The sequence below is a fragment of the Falco peregrinus genome, chromosome 2 (genome assembly GCF_023634155.1).
Source record: "Falco peregrinus isolate bFalPer1 chromosome 2, bFalPer1.pri, whole genome shotgun sequence".
NCBI classification, from domain to species: Eukaryota; Metazoa; Chordata; class Aves; order Falconiformes; family Falconidae; genus Falco; species Falco peregrinus.
Genome location: NC_073722.1, coordinates 108,189,801 through 108,210,915, shown reverse-complemented (window position 1 = coordinate 108,210,915; position 21,115 = coordinate 108,189,801). Strand labels below are relative to the sequence as shown.

Here is a 21,115-nt window from a genome sequence, read left to right as displayed (position 1 = left end):
TCTTTTGATGAGGAGTCCTTTTGTCTCTTGCACTCGTGTAAAATTTGTTCAGATGATTGGCAATAAGCATGCCCAAACTTGTGCTGTTAACTGGACACTAAATGCAGGAGTATGACTGGTAGTATTAAAAGCATGTTTGGGTTAATAAAATAACTTTTCAATGTTTATTAAATAGGATGTTAGTGCATAGAGATGTTAATGCTTGCAAGGGAATTAGCTTAAGACCTAAGCATATGCACATATGTGCACATAGGTATGTTTCGTGTCAGAAGATTTTTGCAGTGGTCAGTCTTGAAGATCATTGAGTACAGCTTTCACTTCCATCATCCTGAGTCCCCATGCCTCTGCACAGCCTAGGGACTGCTGTCTCAAGAGACAAATGTTCCACTTAATCCAGCTCAACAGCTTTGCTAGTCCTGTGGCTGGTGATTTCTACATAGCTTCTTGTGTTAGGTTCTTGCTGTTTTATCTCTTCTCACTGATGAGGTAGGGGATATATATATTGAGGTGAACATGCAGCAAAGACTGCAGTAGGACAGGAGTGACTAGTGCTTGTTGAGCAGAGGCTATGAAAAGCAACCAGTCTAAAATGTCTTCCAAAGAGGCACGGAAATTACTTTCAAACAGGAGCTTAAACTTGTAGGTATGTATATCAAGGTCATCGTACCTAAAACGAATCATCTGTCTCGTTGCTGACCTGTTTGTGCTGTTTGAGATCTAACACCACAGAGGACTGTGATTGCATGGACTCAAGTTTTGCAGACAAGGGAGAGGAAGAGTGTGAAAATATTGTTTAAACTTAAACCTGCTCTATAGAGCAGTTAAATGACATGTCAAGTCTGCACTTGCCCCAAGACCGCTTCTGGCAGCATCATCACGGAATGAGGAGTTTTCTGCTTTGTGAATTAGCAGAATCCATCAAAACCTTTTCTCCAAAAGATGGAAAAAGCTATTAGATACCCAGAAAGAGAGTTCACGTGTGCTCTGCAATTATCCTTGGAACATGCTTTGAACAGTATTTTCTGGCAAACTCATTTGTACTGATGCAAGGAGGAATGGTTTATTTCCTACTTGAGGAAAGTACTTGAGCATAGTGAACACGGATCTAATTTTTATACAGATTTCTATCCATTACTAAAAACCATAGCAAATTAATACTGAAGCTGAGCAAATAGGTGAAAACCAGATTGCATTCTGGAAATTTTTTTTCTCACACCCAAGCCCTGCTCTATGGGAAGCCGGGCAGGGAAGCTATGGCCCTGCACTAGCTGTGACCATTCTTGCAGCTTATGGGTAAGATCCCCAAGCCCCTGACGTGGGTTCAGGTGCTTGCTCTGGAGTCCCTCCTTGAGCCAGACCTCACTCTTGCCTGATGGGACTAAGACAGTACTGTGTAAGAGGATGTCCTAAACAATCTATTTGTTACATCTATTGCCTTCATTGCTACCTTCTAGACATTTTTATTAGGCTGTCTGGAGGCTGTGCAGCTAGCTGGCCTGTGCATCTCTCCTTCTGTCCCCAGACGTGCTGCTGCCATGCTAAATACACTCGTAATAGACTATCTATGTTAACAATCTCTTTGCATTATCCTGATGTTAAAACCTAAAATACACTTGTATTGAGCTTTGAGTTTTTTACACCAGCTGACCTGTTGACATTCAGGTTTTGTGTGCTCTGTGCCAAGGTTGCAAGAATTCAGCATCTTTGTTCTGCTGACAAATGACATCTCCAGGGCCCGGGGCAGCAGCAGTGCTGCAGCCTGCGTTGGATTTGCTGTCAGGATCTGCTGATTGCTTTTTGGGTTTGTTTTATATGCTGCCTCTATTTCCACACTATCTGTGAATTTACCACTTCTGTGTGCCTTGAAACAGCTCTGGTTGCTGAAATGCAATGTTTGAGGCTGCACAGTAACTGCTGCTTATAAAATTGGGTAAGCTGTATTGCCTAGCAAGGCTGCTGGGGACTTCAGAGGAATTCCTTGAACTTTTTATGGCCTGGTGCTTGGTCAGACTGAAGTCCATTTGCTTAGGTAAAGCTGAGGAGCCTGTCATGCCCTTTAAGTGCTATAGAAAGTGATTAGGTCCTGTTTGAGATCTGGGGTTTGTTACCTGAAAATGTTCTCAAAAAGTGCTTGTCCCCGCCTCTTCAGGTGCAGGCAGAAGGGTAAAAAAAGAAAAAAAAATAATACCCAACACCATTTGCAGCCTAAATATGCTTACCTTCTGGTTTGTTTTTTTTAGTCAAAGTAGTTCCTTCCAGGAGTGAACTGGGAAGGAAAGCAAATCAGATTATTGCCATGATAACAGTTGGATGTGCCAAGATGCCTCAAGGTTTCAAGCTGTGAAGAAATTCCTTTGTTTTAGGAGCGGAAGACCACAGTCTGATGCAGGAGCTTATGGTCTGTAGCAGAATAAAAGCTGTTTTTCAAATAGTAAGTGGAATTGGTGCATGTGTTTCCTTGTATAGGGCAACAGCTCAATAAATTGTAAGCCAACTTGTTTGATTTTTAAACTGAGACCCGTTGTAAGCTTCTCTCTACCTGAGGGTTACGGCAGATGTATGCTAGTTCCTGGGAGAGAGAATCTGTGATATCAAATTGACTGCATTTCAGAAGACTTATTTACAGTCCACACTGAGATGTGTCAGTCTGCAGCCTCCTGTGTCCGTTGTGACTTTTGGAGATGTGTATCATCACCATTTGGTGCTCCTGGGGCAGGCTCCTGACACTTGTGGTTATCCTTAAAGCCTATCTGGTGTTCAGAGAGAGACTTCCAAAAACTATGTACTGTGAGTTCTAGCAGCTTAAACCTTCCTTGTGCTTCCTTTGTTTGCTGGTACTTGAACAGTAGCTGGATCTTCTAATGGATGTGCAAGACAGTTTGGTAACTCCAGATCTTGAGTAAGAGGTTACTGTGTGTGTGGTGTACAGGAAAGCTTGTGTTTATCCGTGCCGGAGATTACTAAGCTCTTGTAGTATGAACCTTATCTTTAGAATGAGTTTCCTGAATCCATCTTTCTGTCTTTCCTTTCAGTGACAGCTTAGCCTCTCTGTGGCATTTACTACAGCTGCTTGTGGAGAATGTAATACCGAGATAAAGAGGGGTTCTGTTAATCTGCTAGCTCTGCTGCCACCAGAAAAAGTTTTGTGGGCCACGCGTCATGATTCGTTAAAGTAGGTCTGTGGTCTTCAGTTTTGAATACCAGGTGTTTTATCACCAAACCCTGAGCAAAGGTATAGCACTTGTAGTAAAACTTGGTTTTGTTAGATTACTAACAGGTATCTGCAGGGCTAGTTCACTGCAAGGTCTAAGGCTGCGGTTGCAACATGTTCAGTCCAGTCTGATTACATACCTGTGGATCACAATAATGTGTAAGATGAGTTCAGGTGTGATCTTCAGGCTGAAGGATCAAGCAGGCTTAATATTGTTGCATTATGAAATTACCAGGTCAGCATACGATGCTGTAGCAGGGAGCTCGCTCAAAATAGGAATGCTTAGGAAAAGGGTTTTTTGACTTGTCATTCTAAGGTGTGAACAGAGGAGAATGAGGAACAAAGCAAAGACAAACTGGGAAGTGAAAGGAATGAAGGTGGGTCAGATCCTTCAGCTACCAAAAGGGTCTGTTTGGCATGGAGCAAGCCCAGAACAGCTGCCCCCATGCACTTGTGCTGCTTCTTCAGAAGCTAGTGAAGGAGGGGCTGACCAGGAGGTGCTGTAAGGATTCCATACGTGCTTGTGTCTCCTGCTGAGCATGAACCAGGTGCTCTAAGCTAGAGGAATCTAAGTTAAGGAAAAATTCCTGTTGTAAATAGAAAGCAAACTCCAAAACAGTTGTTACGGTTTCTTTCCTGGGTAGGGCACCTTCACAAGACTTCAAAGTTAAGTATAAATCCTCAGTTTTCAGCTTTTTGTGGATTTCAGGCACTCAAATATATTTTGATAATCCGGGCCAGCGTTTCTAGACTTGTTGCCATTCAGCTTTTTGGTATCTTTGCATCCAAACTATTCCTTTATAAAATTAGGGGTGTGTTTTTGATAGTTCAGAGGATTTAGATCTTTCTTTTCCATAGGTCACTGAAATAACACATTACTTGCTTTATGATCTCAGACATGTCATTCAGGCATGTTTCTTCATTGCTGGACTTAGAACAGTCCTGTAACAGCTTGCAAGGGTCTGGATTAATTTTTTTAGTAGCAATGTAGACGTTTGCATGGAGAGCGTTTTGCTGTGCAAATAGGATGCGTTGTCAGTTTTGCATTCAAAGCTGGTCTTGAACTGTTTGAATGCACGTGGACGGCAGCTCTTCAGAAAGCAGGTGGAGAAGCTGGCTGTGGGAAAAGGTGTTTCAGCAAAAGTTGTGTCTTGGCATGTTACCCTTGTCCGACATTAGTGTTGCTTGTTGAGAGACCAGAGTGATAGAAGTTGCTGCTTGTGCCCCTTTTCCTAGCCCTGCTGCCTGGTGGCACTGCTGGGGTCCCTTCAGTCCTCTTTGCTTCTGCCTCTCTCAAACGAGTGTAATTGAGCATTGGCTTCTTTGTGTCAGACCCTCTAAGATTTAACGATAAGTAAACTATACAGTGCTTGGGTGTGGGATTTGTGAGGGAAGGGTTTAATGAAGTGATAATATTGCAAAATAGGTGTTGAGTTTGCAACTAAGAAGCCTAATCATTGATCATGATGGGCAACTGACCAAACGGGCTTTTAAAGCAGGGTTTTGTTCTTTCTGTGATGCTTATCACCCTATCCCTGCATCTGTCTGATTTCTTTGCTCAAGAAGTGGAAACAGAAATACTCTTAGACAGCTTAAATAACCAAATTTAGAATGTGGCTTCCTGTTCTGACTGGTTCTACAGGATTCAAGTATAGTTTTGCGTGCTTTCCCTGTTCCTGCCTCCCCCTTCTTTTTTTTTTTTTTCCTTTCTTTTTTTTTTAAAACTAGATATGGGCTCCTTGATAATTACTTTGTTAAATTTCCTTTACTGTATGTAATAAAGCTGGTGTATGTAAGCACTGCCTTGGTGGGTGGTATGCCTCTTACTCACTGGGAAGGCTTTGTTTCTTCACTGTATCTCATTCTGCCCTGCATGCATTGGCTTGTTTATGATTGCTGCTACTGAAGTGGCTTCACATTTTCCTAATAAAAATTGGACTTGAATATTAGGAAAAATTTCTTCACTGAAAGGGTTATCAAACACTGGAACAGGCTGCCCAGGAGCTGTTTAAGAGCGTGTAGCTGTGATGCCTGGGGACGTGGTTTAGTGGTGAACTTGGCAGTGCTGGGTTAACAGTTGGACATGATGATCTTAGTCTTTTGCAACCTAAACGATTTTATGATCCAGTACGCAGTAAGCTTTGTCTCCCATGCTAAAAACTGCCAGAAGACTTCTAACAGATCGAGTTTTCCCTCCAAGGTGGGGAGGCAGCAGTAGGAGACAGGCGCAAGAGGTGCTGCTCTCAGTGGATCGTTCTCTACCTGTTTACAGGTTTGCTGCACTAGTTCGAGGCTCTCTGCAGATAGGTCATCTGTTTGGACTCTTAATCCAGTCAGACTCATTTGTAGACTCTTCATTGCTGAAAGCCACATGTCCTCATAGCAACAGGCTGAATTAAATGATGTCCCACCAAAAAGGCAGAGGCATCAGATCCTTTGACCCTCAAACAACTGAGGTGTGGCATCATATTCTTCAAAGCTACCCCTTAGGACCCTTTTTCCCTATCAGACCTGATGCTGAGACAGCTGGGGGGATTGAGTGGAGGGGACTGACAGTGGGGAAAGATTGAGTATAGCTGCTGGTGAGAAAAACAAAGCACTTGGCCCCACCTCTGCATACGGAAATGAACTTGCTACCTCTCTCTGCAGTGGTGCGGGTGCAAGACTCCAGTGTTTGGCTGTGGTAGCGACATGTTGTTTTCAAAATTCTGTTAACTTTCATAAATGACACCGGAAACAGCTGCTCAGCAGCAAAGAACAAACTTTCCATATGCACACTAGAGGTGGCTGAGCAGGCACTGCTGTGGCTCATCGCTCTGTTGGGAGAGGATGTGATGGTGGTGAGGGGGAGGTTTGTTTGCCAAATGCAGCAGCTTCACAACTTTTTCATTCTCCCCTGAAAACATGGGTCCAGGTTCTGCATTGCCTTACCTCTTACACTGATACTAATAGATAGAGGCCAGAATTCCTACGCCTAGCATCCTACTGCTCCCTTTACCTTGAACATGACTAACACTACAGTTGTAGTACTGTCCACAGGTTTACCCTGTTGTTTCGAGGAAGAAAAGAACATGCCTTGCTTTTGCAGAGAGTACCTGAACTTCAGTCTGAATGGACTTAATAGCCAACCTTCATACCCACTGGAATTAATTTCTAGAGAGGCCATGGCAATATATCACCCTCATTAAGGCTCTTAAAAAGGAGAGAACTGAGAGGACAGAGAAAGTCTTGCTGGCAGACATATTCTAAAATGAAGAGAGGTCACCGGACCCCAGTGTAGGCTAAGAATTGAACATGCTTAATAAGACAATCCATGTTTCAGATTTAATCATCTTAGCATGCGAGCAGACACTCTGCAAACCTCTGTGGGATAGGCGTGGGTGGATTATGGTGACACCCACACCTTTGTGTGGTCTTACAAAAAGCAGCAATTCAGCCTTAAGCTGTTGATCTTGGATGGGAACATTAGCTTGATTAATGCTCTCTTTGCATGTGGACTATGTGCACTGACAGGACTGCGTGTCCAGCTGTAAGCATGCTTTCTGCAAGTGTCAAATCTGTATCTGCTAATGCAAAACTAGACTAGAGTGCTTCATGCATTTTTACTATGTGACCTATGTACTGAGCTGTAAAATCACATTTGTAAGCTGCTGGCCCCGTGCAGGACACAGAATTACTCTTATTTACATCACTGTAAGATCAAAACATGTTAAAAAGCTCGAGGAAAGTTAAGGCAGCTGAAGTTACTGGTGCGAGCTACTGTAACCGTATAGCTTTGGGATACAGACACTGCGGGAGATGATGACTGTATGAATAAACGATGTATTTTCAGCCTTGTCTGCCAGGCAGAACACTACAAGTCAATACAAGAGAACTGTGCATGCATGTTCTCCCTCCACTCCCTTAAACTTCACTCCAGAGGCAGCTCTGGTGGGCATTCCCTCAGTTCCCTCCTCCCAAAGTGCCTGGCTAGGCATTCTCAGCAGTCCTTGTCATCATTGTCGTAGCAAAGGTTTTCGGATGGTTTGTTGTTTGGTTTTTGGGTTTGTTTTTGTGTTTTTTTTTTAATACGGTGTGGCTTGCATGATGCATGTAACTGTCATTTATTAGTCGTGTGGTGTTCAAAGGTTAAATGCAAACCTACTGCCCAATGGGGTCGGGCTGTACTGAGCGCAGATGCGGCGTTGTTTACCACTCGGCTCTGCAGCAGGCGGCATGGCCCTGCTAATCCTGTGACCTCCTGGGGAGTGAAATGCTGACTGAAAACTCGGACAGTGAGTGCCCTTTTCCACGCAGCAAAGTATATTTTTGTGCACTGGGCTGGGAAGCTGAGACCCCAGACAAACTTATGTACATCTCGTCATACAGTGACTAATGGCTATTGCTCACATGCTCTATTGCAGCACGGTAGTGATTTAGCCTGCTACCTGTCATCACTGCAATTTTGTGCACTTTAAATTCTTTATGTATTTGTCCCAGCAGAGTGCACCTGCTTCCAGCAAGGAGCAGTTTGTTGGCTGTCTTGTGACCTGCTGTCTTCAACTCCATGTATCCCCTGGATGCCCCTTCTTTCTGCCTGCTCCTTGCTCCTACATGCTGAGAGATGGAGTTGTTGGGGCAATAAACTGCTGAAAGTAGGTTGCAACTTTGGCAAAGAAATAGGGTTGTTCCTGAAGTCTGATTTTAAAAAGCAGAATATGAAAATAACATATGCTATACCAGCGGAGGTGGGAACTGAAATGTTAATCTGACATGTAGCCTGAAGGCAGTGTCAGTCTCAGGCTGGTATTTCAATCTTTATGGCAACAAACCCAGGTTCAAATACCTTCTATTAGTGCAGATTGCAATATATGACCTTACGTGAGGATTTCCTGCTGCTGTTTTCTAAAGGTTCAGAAAGAAAAAAGCTGGGATATTTCTATTATCGTTTGGTCTCCTAGCATATGGAGACACAGTACATGATTGTATTAATCCAGGACTAATTAATTTACAAATCTATTATCCATATGTTATGAGTAGCTGCTTTAAGAGTATTGCTTGTAGTTAATCACTGCACTTGTTTTTAGCAGTTTTTAAGAGCTTGCCTTTGTAATGTTAGTTTGCGTGTAAGAAATCTGCCATCTGTCTGGACAGTATCTTAACATTTAGTCTTCTATGCTTGAGTAAGGCCCTTAAGTTATTAATCAGAATAGAACAGAAGTTCTGGGTTTGTTTTTCAGTCTGTGAATGTGTGGTATGTGTTACTATTAAATATGAGGTTCTTGCCAGTCTCTTGACCTCTGGAAAGATTGTTACCCTCCATTTCTCTAATGTCCTGATTTTTCCATTGCTTCTTGCAACTGACTTAATTTCTGCCTAACAAAATGGTATTTTTTTTTTTGGCACTGCAGCTAGCTGGCACTGCATTTTTCTTTACAGCTGTGAGGAACCATTACCAGAGATGTGCTCTTGGCTATATAAGATGACATTGCTTAAATTAATGCAACCAAACCATACTCTAGCAAAACTTGCAGAATCACAAATCCTACAGCTTTGTCCTTTTCTCTCAGAGTCCCCTGGAGTGGGGATGGCTGAGACCCTCCAGACAAGTGTCTGTCTTGCTCCTATGAAGTCTCAGACCCGAAGCAGTTGCTGTCATGCTGTACTGTTTTTTAAGCACCAGCTTCTCTGAAAGTTTTAGTTAATAGTTGGAAATAAACCCTAGACAAAGCTGTCGTTTGGCTTCTAGCTCTGGCGTCTGATCCTAGGGGCAGTCATGCCCCAGTGGTACCTTTTTTCCAGTTGAGTAGGTGTCATTAGTACACGTGTTTAATCTTTTTATCTTCCACTGCCCGCTCACTTGTGCTTTGCTACTGGGTCTGAGCATGTGCCATCCACACCAGGTGCCTTAGGAACAGCGTATTATTGTGTCCCTCGGTGGTGGGATGACCTGTGTTCCGATGGGACCGATGGGAAGCAACACGGAGCCGGCTTCCAAGGTTTCTCGGCTGTTTTCCCACACTCCTTAGTTAAACAACTTGCCCGAGGTAAGGGCTGGAGAATGCAGATCTGGAACAGTTTGTGCTGTGGGGCTGGCCTGTGCGTAGGAGGGGATGGAGCAAGCTGCCCCAGCCCTTTCCCCGGCGCTGCAGCAGCACGGAGAGGACAAGGTTTTGTTCTAAAGCGCTGCCTTTCCTCTGGAGGAGTGATGGAGCTAAAGATTAAATCGCATCGGAAGGTAGCTGCTGCTCTGCTCCTTTGGCAGAAAACGAGTTGTCAAGTCTCTGCGTATGAAAGTTATTGCCAAGATCTATTCCCCCCCCCCCCCCCCCCCGCCTCCTGCAGGAGAGAAATTAAGGTCGTTTCCCAAGCGCCTGCGTTGTCGCTGCTGCTTTTTGAGAAGACCCCTTTTGATGTGCTGCTTCAGCCCTTGCGGCTTTGCCCCGGCTGTTTTGGGGAAGCGGGGGCCGGGAAAGGGGGGGGAGAAACCAAACCCAGCGCGCCCCCTCCCCGCTCTCTCGCCCCCTCCGGGGGGAGCCAGCGGTCGCATCCCGTTCCCGGGCGGGGGCGGACGGGACCCTCGGAGCGGAGCCCCGGGTCGGGGGGGACACGACACCCCAGGAGCGGAGCCGCGGGGCAGGGGTGGGGGGACCCGCACCCCGCCGGTGCCCGGCGCCACGTGCTGCCCGGAGGGCGGGGCGGGTCCCGGTCCCGCCCCGCTGGGACCCGCCCCGCTGCCGGGGCCGCTCCTGCGCAGTGGGCGGGCGGCGGCGGCGGGGCTGGCCGGAGCGCGGCGGGGGCCGCGGGGCAGAGCGGCGGGCGGCTGCGCTCCCCATGCCGCGGGGCAGGGCGGCCGCCTCGGCGGGGAGCCGCGATGATCCCCTACTTCTCCGACAACGCCGTCATCTCCCAGGGTGCCATCGCCCAGCTGTGAGTACCGGGAGAGACCGGCACCGACCGGCTGCCGCTCCGCCTGCCCCGTTCCCGGAGCAGACCGGCACCGGGAGAGACCGGCACCGACCGGCAGCCCGCTCTGCCGCGCTTCGCCTTCGGGCAAACTTTCCCCCAGCCGCAGGGCTGGCCGCGTCCCCGTTACCGCGGGCTCGCCCGCCTGGGTTCGGTGTCCCTGCGACCCCCTGGGTGCCAGGGAGCGGGGCCGGCGCTGCCCTGCCCGGGGTGCAGCCCTCCTGCGGCCGCACACCGGCTGCCCTTGAACCCTTCTGTCGGGGTCTGAAGCAGAGATCAGCCCCCTCAGCTGGTCTCCTTTGAGCCGATCGCCGGGTGGTTGGGGAGCGTTTTCAGGTGGGTGTAACAGGAACAGGACTGAGCCCTCGCCCCCAACACCTGCAGCTCATGAGGGCGAGATGAGCTGATGCCAGTTTTTAAGTACTCTTAGTCCTGAGCAGCTGTAAAGCACGGAGTGTCTCTGTGCCCCATCCTAAGCCGCTTGGAAAAAAAAAATCAGCTTCTCCAGCTGCACACCTCCCTTTGAAATGCAGATACCAATAATCATTTAATTTGCAGGCAATTAACAGCGACTGCCCCAGTCGTGGGTTTTGGTTGGAAGGATTAAGGAGGGAAGTGGCTGCTATGGGGTGGTAGATAAGGCTTTTAGAGAGATAGTTGCTGTGGTCTAGCTATGCTTGATACTGCTTTAAAGATGCCAGTTTTATCTCTTAGAACCATGATGAAAGGCTTCAGGATAGTAGGATAAAATGCTGGATCCCACCTGGAGCTGTGTGCAAGAAGCTTCAGCTAGAAATTGTGCTGCATTGCACTTACAAGGTCTATAGTAGATACCCCTGCTTATGCTTGGTATGGGAATAAGTCCCCGAACTCTGTGGCCTCTTTCTTGAGCCTTGGCAATCACTGCTGTACCTGGTAATCGGTTAAGTCTCTCTGAGCCTTTCATACTCAACCCAAAATGCTTGTAATTAGTAATTTTTTTCCACTCGTAAGTGCTGCCTGTAAACATTACGGCTTTCCCTGTGGCTGCTGATAACGGAGGTTCAACAGTGACATACCTGAACTGTTCTGTGGAAGCAGGGATGCAGGTTGGATATGCCCTGGGCATTGGGAAGTAGCAGTAACTCTGGAATTATGGAGAAAAAACCAACCTGAAACATTTCCTTACCACTCAGCATGATTTAGCAAGCTGTACTAGGTAGCTAGGTAACAATTTAAGTGCTTTTAAGATGTTTGTTTTGTACACTGCTCGAACACTCAGCCCACAGTTTGAGACTGTATGGAAAGGGATCAAAGGAAAGAGGAAATACTGCTGGTCTCTGCTGCCCCAGCCGCATGTAGATCTGCGGTTTCTATCTAGCAGTAGTTTAAATGGCCACTTGGTTGGAAGGACCACCCTTTCCTTTTCTGGGGAGAGAGATAACTGAGTTATCAGAGGAGCTTATGCTGTCTTATGCCTCCTGGAAGAAAAGATTAATAAGCATGAGAATGACAGAGCTTTTGGCCCACGCATGAATTGTTTGCACAAGGCTGAGCACCGGATTAATATTTTGATATCGTTCTCAATCAGGACGGTGCTGTAGCTTTTGGGCTGGCATAATGAAGAGCTGTTTTAAAGGTAATACTACTAGTTGCAAGTTCACAAAGGCTGATTGATATTGGATGTGCTTATTTTGTTGCAGGCAAGATCTAAAAATCTAGTTTTTGTTGTTTTGCTGGGCTAAAAATGTGTTCTCTGTGGAATGGGAAGGGCAGTGGTGACCCAAATGCTATCAGAAACTTCTGTTTCAGTGTATTCTTTGGTAGATGTATTTGGCTAATCAGCTCTGACTTTCAGAGGTCAGCAGAAATTATTCTTGTGTTGACGCTTTTAGTCAGTAATGTAGTCAGCTGGTCTGGGTCTAATTCATTTCAGGTTCACAAGGATTCAAATAATGTCCGAGAGACTTGTGTTTATCAAAATGCTCAGAATTCATAGTTGTAACTCATTCCAGAAAGCCTTGTTACTCTCGTTGAACCTAGTGGGAATTCTGCTGATTTACTAGTTTATTTGTGTGTAGGATTCAAAATTTACTTTGGTCTAGTAAAACTCTAAGGCAGCCGATGGAAAGATAGAAACAAAAAAAGCAAAACTTCAGACAGCCTGCAAATACCAAAGAATTTTTAACAGAAGAAAGCTGGAGAAACTGCCATGGATCAGTTCTTCCTGCCTGTAGTCGCTTCCTCTGCCTGTGGCCAAGTTTTAGGTATCTGATTCATTGTTGGTGCCCCTGAAGTGTTTTTTCCATGTCCCTGTGATAATGCCAGATTCCCCTGTCGCTCAGTTTTCCTCTTTATCTTGGTAGCAAAGCAGGATTATGGAGTGATCAGAGTGCTCACTTGGGATTTGGGAAGGCCAAGCTCTTGGTGCCTGCTGTGCCATATCCTTCCTGGGCGACGGCAGCCACATCCCACGGGGCCGATGTTTGGTGGGAGCAGGGCCTGAAGACACAGAAGGATGCTTTGCCTTTCTTTTGAACCTGAGGATTAAGCACCTCGCTTTGGTGCCAGCATCCCCCTGGCGTTTTTGTGCAGTTTTTTGGGGCATTTAAAGACTTTTGTCTCTGCCTCGGCTTCCTTTCTGCAAAGCAGCAGGGAGAGCCCTCCCTGGGCTTACGTTGAGCACGTGTTAAAGCACTCTGATACTGTTTACTACTTCATCCTCCAACACTTCAGGAGCCAGATGGATCTAAAAACATGAGTATGCTTGCTGCTTCCCATGGTTCTCAGGCTTGCTTCATGCCGGTCTGTTTTCTATTATAAGATGTTAACTGATAGTTTTTATAAGTATTTTAAACTTCAGACAAAAAAAAAAAAAAGAGCTAGAATAGATAGTTTCTTCAGTGTTGTGAGCATATCTTGGAGCTCTTAAAAAAAAACCAACAAACCCAAAACCAAACCTCACAAGTTAAAACAGAATTGTTTTCAGCGAAAGGTTAATGATAACCACAAAATGTTCTTGCAGACTTGGCTTAGCAGCCTGTTGCTCTCTCACATAATCAGTTTTCTTGTAAGTGACAACCCTTGTTCTGTGTAGTGTGAAGAAACAATGCTTTGCAATGTAAGAGGAAGTTACAGGCTGTGCAGGTAATTACAAACTGTACGCTAAATTACACCACCAGGTAGTTCAGGCTCATTGTACTGCCGCCTCCTTGTTGCAGCCTGTCTTTGTGCCCAGCCTACCTTGGCCCTTGGCCTCCCCCACCCCTTCCATTTACCTTTGTCATGCGGCTACAGCCTCTATGCTAGGAAATTTTATGACCTTCTAATTTTAAATTATGCCAAGTGCCAAGTCAGGAACTTAGCTAGGTGTGTGTCTGCTGTTGCAATTGTCTGGAGAGCTGCTTATTTATTTATTTATTGTATGGGAAACGTTACAACCTTTTTATCTGCTCACAATGTTGTCACTGCCAAAAACCTTGACCATTCAGCAATTAGACCACGATCTTCCAAGCAGCACGTTATTGGAAATCTTTAATTGCCTCTATGCCATTGTAAGTGCTGTAGCTTTGTGACTATTTTACTATTGTGCTGAGAGTCGACAATATTTAAGAGTTGACAAGGAGATGCTTGGAAACAGCTGCTCAGAAGACTAGATCAGCAGAGTGATTCTGGTTACTGCTGTCAGCTCTAGTTGAAGCTGCTTTATGAGCTGAGGGTCACTAGTTGGAGGTGCTTGACACATGGAAACGAGTTGATGAGCTCCTCATCCTCATCTACCTACCAGTAGAGGCTGGTAGGATCAGTACAAGACTATAGCAGTTCTGTTTTCCATTGAAATGTGTGTGATGTGCTCAGGGCTGGTTTGCCTGCAGAAGACAGCCTCGTGCTCCACCAAGGACAGAACGGGAATGTGCAGGCAGGGGAACCTGACCCCTTCCCCTTCCTGCCCACCCCTCCGCACAGCTGAGCTCACGCCGGGCTTCCTGTTGACTGAGCGGAGTCGTCGGGCATTTCTCATCTTTTTTATTTCTTTGCTGATTGCGATAACGCAAATGCAGTGCCTAAACGGCCTCTTACTACCCACGGATTGTTAAAAACTTTATGCAAATAAGTAGCGGTAATTGGGTAAAAGTAGTGTACTGTATGCTCTGAAGCTGATCATTAACTAAGCCAGGGCTGTATTGTTCATAACTACTTTTCCTGTTTGGCTTTTCCTTTTATTCCCCTGGAATCTGTGGGTATTTGTCTCACCGATCCTTCCTGGTAGGGGGGTTGGAAGAGAGACAGAGATGGTTATCAGATATAAAATCAAAACTTGAGCAGCAAACTAGTGTTTCAAGGACAGACCCCCACCACCACCACCAGTTTTGAAGCAGTATGTTCTAGTTAGGAAGCCCACACTGCTGGGCTGGCAAGTTCATGTTTTAAAAGGCTGTGAATGGTAGAGTTGCCTCTGAGATTCTGTGTTTTCTTGAAACTTCTGCAGATGTTCCTGTCTCTGGAAATGCTTGAGATTTTTCCTAAAGACTACAAAGCAGAAGGACCTGAGTGAGATTATCAGCAGAAAAGGACCTTTGGGGGCCAGTAAATAGGCTGGCTGGGATTTTTTTTTTTTCGCCCCAGGACTGTACTTCCTTGTACCTTTATCACAGAGCCCCTGGCTAAAATATTACTTCATTGTTCTTTAAACAACTTCAGGCTAACTTTTTTGAAATGTTGCTTCTAACTAGTGCTTGTGGGGTCAGAGAAAGTTTAAAATTCTGCATCCCTTTCTGCAGTAGGCTCTGAAGAGTTGCTGTGTCCTCTGCATCGGGCTGACAAACAGCATTTAAATTATCAGCCCATATGGGCTTAAAACTAGTTCAGCAAATATTTTTTCTCCAGTGTAATGGATATAATGTGTGCAGAGCAAATCTGCAACTTGAGTTTCCAGCCATGGTGTTTCGTAGCAGCTGGCTGAAGACTCTGTTTCCACAAACACATGGAGTAAAACTCAGTCCTGCCGTTAACTCCGAATGCTTGTGCTTTTGCTGAAGTAATCAGAAGGCACCGCTTCACTTGGCGTAGGCACCTGGGCCAGAGCTTGAATTGAGCAGCTTGGGAAGTAGCTGGAGACTGGCAATAGTTGTTCTGCAGCCACTGATTGCTGCATTCTGTAGGATTAAGCAAGTGTTTGTGATAGAGAGAAGCCTTTTGGTTCAAGGACGTCAGGGGGAGGCTGGGGAAAAGAAAAATGTGTGGAGGTGAATGATAAAATGAAGCCATGCCCCAGTGTTTGCAAAGGCTGGGAGTAGTACAGGAATCAGCCCATGAGATCTCTGTGTAGGGTCGGCACTTCTTGGCATTGGCAGCTTTTCAAATTTGGGCATTTCTAGGTATATTAAGGCCACAGGCTCCTCGTTCTGTGCACTTTCCTGTTTATCCAAGTATTTATCTGGCTCTCATCAACATTGTATTCAGCCCTTTGGGGTCTCTGGGTTTATTTGTAATAAGCCATTTAAGAAGTATGCTTTTTCTCAAAACACCTTTGTTACAAGTAGGCTAAATCCAGAGACTGCTGAACCATAAATGATTTAGTCCTTTCTTGTAAACAAATGATCTTTGTCACTTAGCAGTGAAGTCCTTAGTTCGTTCACACACTTCTCACAATGGCTTAATGAGGTCCATATTGTCCCACCAGCCTGGGCTTTCTCCTGCCTGTGGTCTCCTCACTAACTGCAGCTCGGAGTCTGATCCGCACTGTTAAACTTCCAGCTTTTCACTTGAAAAGCGCAGATTTGTTACATCTGAATTTTGTGGTATGGCTCTTGTGGAGGCGCAGACAAGTTAGAGTAAGTTCATCCCTTGGTCCTGTGCTGTCTCGAAGCGCCCAGGGTGGGTTGGGACCCCTACCCCTGCAGAGGACTGTTGAGATGAGTCGAGCTTAGGCTTAATTGTCTGTACACCGGTATTATGTATCGTGAGCTGTGCTGTATTTTCTCTCCCCGTGTTTTGTTTGCCAGCATGAAGAGAATACATTTGCTCATCTGAGCCTCTTGTTACCCTGCAGCCTCCATTCTTACAGCATCTTAGCAGGATGCTCTGGAGCGGGCTGTTCCCTGCATCTCACTCGGGCACCTCTAGCTCCTCGAGATGGTGGCTGACGGATGAGCACAGGCAGCCGAATGCTGGGTGTATTGCCGGTGTCTCGTGAGAGACTCCACAAGTCAGGTGGGACTGGAGGGGGGTCACTTCAGTTAGCAAATGGTAAATTTATCTTTGCCAGGTCATAATTTAAGGGGGAACCTAATTTGCACAAAGGTACAGGTGGGAAAAGCGATCATTGGTCTTGCCTTTGTCTTCTAAAACTTGGCCTGTGAGTTGTCTGCTTGCTTTCTGCAACTGGATGCTGAATTAAAATGAACCCCGAATTGTTTTTTCATTTTTTTTTAAGGCTCATTGTGTGGTGGTGTGTGAAGAGTTTGTCACTGGCTTTATTGTTGTTATTGTTAGGGTTGGTGGCTTTTTTTCCTTTATTTGCTTTGAAAACAAGATGGAGAAATCAAAAAACAAATGCGAAGTGGAACAGCTGCATTCCTCTGTGTTGCAGAGTGAAAGCCACTTAGTCTAAATAAAAACAAATAATTTGTCAGCACCATTTCTAGCCCTCCTGGTGGTTTGCCTCGATGAGAAAGTTGTAAGAAAGCATATGGAGGAATATTCATGTACCTCATTAACAAGGAGGGGTGACGAGCACAGAATAACATCCATCCGAGCACTCTGTGATGATTCCAGGTGTGCAGGGCCGGTGCATCCTGCGAAGCCGCCCGCTCAGAGCCGGGTGGGTAAGCAAGCGCGGGAGCCGCGTGTCGGAGAGCAGCAAAGGAGGTAGGGCAGAACGTCACCAAGTTTCCCAGCACAGTCACCAGAGCAAAACCTTGATGCTGTTTTCATGTTACCGAATTTTTTTGTCCTTAGTTCCTTCAAGTACATCATGAAATTTTTTATGAGAGGCTCTGTAGCTTGAAATTAAGCAAATAACTATCTAGAGCCTTTTTAGAAGCCGTTTAAGAGCCTTTTCCCATAAGTACATGCTGTTCTTGTTAGAGACTTCTCTGGATCCGTGATACACAGCAGTATTTAGTATTCTGTTGGTCTTTCTACTTTAATGTGTGGTTTTTAAAGGGGTTTGCATGCTTTTAGGAAATACGAAGACCTGAGTTAACCACTGAAAATTGGCTGCCAAACTGCCTGAAGTGCTAATTCTGATGAAATTTAGCACCTGACTTCTGCAGGGATAAACACATCTGGAATCTCTACTCTTTGGAGTCCAAATTCTTGTAAAATAGAACTTTATTTAGTATGTTTCCAGTCTGAGTCTTAGTCAACAAAACTTTGCAGGGTTTTTATGTTGAGTTAGAAACTCCTTAAAATGCATTTTGAAGTTAAGCCCTGACATCTTTAGCTGAAAGTCACATTAAGGTGCTAAGAGTAAGTTAGCTTGCAGCTGTGTGGAAGGATCCCAAATGCAAAACTGCAATGTGATGCTTCAAAATGATGCATGTTCCTGTGTTTATTTTTTTGTGAGAAGATATCACAAAGTGTGGATGGTTCAGATGGTACTGCTTGCCAGCTTTTATTTAAAGTATCTGTCTAAAAACATTGCCGTGCTTAGGAACAGTTTGAAGAAGTTCATTTGTCTGCTACTTAACAAATTTCCCAGTTCCTTGTGCCTCCTGGGCTGCCCTTTGTTTCGGCCTTTATTTAAGTTGGGAGATGCTGCGGTGGTGTTAGACATCCCACACTCTGTCAGCTTCTGTTTAAAGTGGTGTATGGTGAGTGATTAATGGAAATTATTTCAGGAATAAAAGACTCTTGGTAAGCTGATCCCTATTCAGAGCACCAAAAGAAAAAGCAGAGTCACAAGGGATGTTGTCTCCAGGAAGAACTTGCTATATCCGCAGGGGGAAGAGTTGGATGGGAAAGTGGTGCTGAGTCTGCATTTTGAAATGCATCATAATTATATCTCACGGTCTTGATTTGGAGAGCTTTTCCTAATGGCTCCGGAGACAGATCATCACTTACACCAGCAAAACACTGGACTGCTTTTCTTGGCTTCTGGTGGGGTAGGTGTGCTGTACAGGGGAGGGCTGTGCGCTGTGAGCACCAGTGGACAAGGCAGCTTGTCTCCTCTGTGCTGGGGAGCAGACTGCCTTTAAAGGCTGAGGTACCCCATTTTCTGCAGTGTTGATCGGTTAGCCCAAAGCAATTCTGTATTTATTCTTTCGTCATCTTTCTTTAAACTGAGGCTGAAATTTGTATTAACCTTGCTTATGCGAAGGACCGTGCTTCTAAGTGTTGCCTTGGGTTGAAGACAAGACCCAGAATCCATGAACCTATTCCACCTGTAAAACGTTTCTGATCTTTTGTCTTTGATATTTTCTCACTACTGACTGATTAACATTTCAAGTTATTATTTACAGCCATGTTAAAGTTTGTATTCTCTTAATTGCGGCTTTGTTATTCCATAACAGGAGGTCACTGGCGTATTGATAAGGGTGAGCAGATCAACAACCTGGTTACAGGCCATACCAGCACAACAGGTGAAGCTCCCAGTGACTTCCAATTCAGATCAAAACCTAATGAAAGAAATCTGGCACATGGCTGTGCTCTCAAACGGTTCACAAAGCATCTCGCGTTGCTCGTTACCGCTGGCTGTCCTTTTTGCTAATCTAAAGGGACAGTCAGTTTTAAACTGATTTTACTGTTCCTGCTGGAAACTGTCATTTAGGGATCAAAGAGCCCTCGTGCACGGGGAGGATGCAATAAGAGTGATAGACCGTTGAAAGCACTGAGTGCTGCAGAAGTTAAAATACCGAACAAATAACTTCCTTCTATTTTTTTACGAGTCAAATCCAACAGCCTCTTGATGATTTTTTGACGCTTTTGGTAAACAAGCGTCTGCTTCTTTTTAGCACAGAGGAAAAGGCTTATTATTCAGCATTGATTTCTTTGTCTAGAGACAGAGTGGTCCTTGTTTTGGTGCTCTATTTACAGGGGTCCGTTGATGTATTTACTGAGGGCAGGCAACGAGGCAGCCACCAGAGCCAGGCTGCTTCTCCAGTGTAATTTCTCCATCCCGTGCCCTGCTCCAGGCGTCGGTGCTACTTCACAAGGCAGCCGGACCTCTGCTCCCTGGCTGGTGCCAGCTACCTCTGCCGTAACCAGCAAAAGAAGCAATGGAGCAACGTGTCCTCCGCGACCTGTCCGCAGCCGGGCTGTGGCTGCTCTGCTCTTCCCAAGCCCACTGGTGCCGTGGCTGCTGGGGAGGGTGCGGGGCGGCACTGGGTGCCCCGCTCTGAGTGGGTGCGGGGGTGCTTGCCAGCTCCTGGTGATCCTGTCCTGGTCTTCGGGAGACAGCCAGCGCTGGCGGTGATTCAGGCAAGTCAGTCAGCTCCTTCCATCTTTAAAGTGCTGGGCATACTTTGTCTAAATATAGGTGCCCCTGGGCTTGGCTGGTGGGGGGGGACGACAGTATGTTGACCTTAGCGTGTCTCCTGTGACTTGTGTTACAGTCATATTTAAAGCAGAGGGGTCCTTCTTGCAGGGCAGTGCCAGTCAGGCCAAACATGGTCAGGTCTGTGACGGTGATGAATCCTGCATGTGCGGGAGATTGGAGTAAAAATTAGTTATAAAATACCCTGTCTTAACCATATCCTGTGTTTAACCGTAGTGGGGAAAGATTTGCTCGTTGTTAACCAACTGCTGGAGGCTGTGTCAGCTATTGTTTAAGGTTTAAAAAGAAATGTGCTGTGTGTGAAGGCAGCACTTTCAAACTCTGGTGGCAGAGGAGATTATTGTGTGGTTTAAAGATGATCAACATTGACTGTGTTAACTCCGAGAGAAAAAAGATAAGTACACGTCAATCAGAGGGGTGTTTCTTTTTGAAGATAACTAATCAAAAAGCTGGGTGTTTTTTTCTCTGATTCTTGATGTGATAGATTCTCCTTATGAAGTTTTCTCATATTGATTAAAGTGTTTTTAAGAATATTATTTGTGAAAGCATTTTGTTCATACCACAGCAGCTGGCTCATTTATGATGGGCTGAGCTGGTAGGAGTGCAGCACGTGGTGGTAAAAATTGCAGAGTGCTCTCTTGGGTATAACCCTCCTGCTCTGTGAACCCAATGGTATGCATTAAAGTCTGTGGATTTTTAAACAGTATATAGTGCAAGAAGAATGTAGTGTAGGGCTTTAATCTGGGAATGTCTTGACTTGAAGACCTGGTAGCCTTTGGGGACTATCATGTAAAACAGATTCCTTTCACAATCTCGCTTCCGGTCTGGGTCTCTTGCTAAAAAAAAATGCATCGAATCAAATTTCTTCTGTAAATATCAAGTGCCCAGATTTCTTCAGAAGCATCCTAATTGTGTTAGCTGCTGCCTTTCTAGTACATGGACTGCTGTGCTTGCACTGTAGAAAAAAATATTTTGTGCATATCTTACAGTCTTGAATTCCAGAGCACGTCAGAGCTTCATTTGCACAACTTCTTTTGCTGTTGCTTTGTGGTGTATTTTTCTTTTCCTCTGGGTGGATTCCCTAAAGCCGGCTCGGAGTCTGACTGTGGGCCACCCAACACGTGGCTTGCTGAGACTCCCTTCATGTTGTATAGCAAGGAAGACAGTCAGTAAAGGTTTTTGCTATTTGTGCTGTGTGGAAAATGAGTAAGTTTCAGCATGCGATAGCTTGCATTCATCCTTGCAAGACTCTGTTCTTCATTGCCATGGTGAATTGTACAGTCTGTGCTCAAGTTTGTATTCCTTGAAATAAATTGTTAGCTGACGGCCTGTGCTGCAGCAGGATGTCCCAGCCCATGCCACGCTTTGGTGGCAGCAGCAGCCTTGCAACTCGGCTCATCTAGCTCGCCAGTGAGCTGCCCAGCCTCAGCACGAGGACGTTTGCTCCCTTTCTGAGGCTGCTGAGCACTGGCAGGCAGAGA

The 21,115-nt window shown here is 45.6% G+C and overlaps 1 protein-coding gene across 6 annotated transcripts in view; it reads left to right on the top strand.

The window, feature by feature from the left end:
- The window catches only part of SSH2 (slingshot protein phosphatase 2), a 103,585-nt gene that overhangs the window by 37,011 nt on the left and 45,459 nt on the right, over window positions 1-21,115 (top strand). Inside the window, exon 1 of one of the 6 annotated variants that reach the window (XM_055794480.1) lies at window positions 9,970-10,120. The exons of 2 other annotated variants lie outside the window; for them this stretch is intronic. In XM_055794480.1, coding sequence (XP_055650455.1) covers window positions 10,065-10,120 — 56 coding nt within the window. In that variant the 5' untranslated portion in view covers window positions 9,970-10,064. Of the gene's footprint in view, window positions 1-9,969; window positions 10,121-10,180; window positions 10,493-10,530; window positions 11,775-21,115 lie in introns of those variants that run through there. 3 more of the 6 variants (XM_055794482.1, XM_055794484.1, XM_055794483.1) reach the window with 3 other exon arrangements.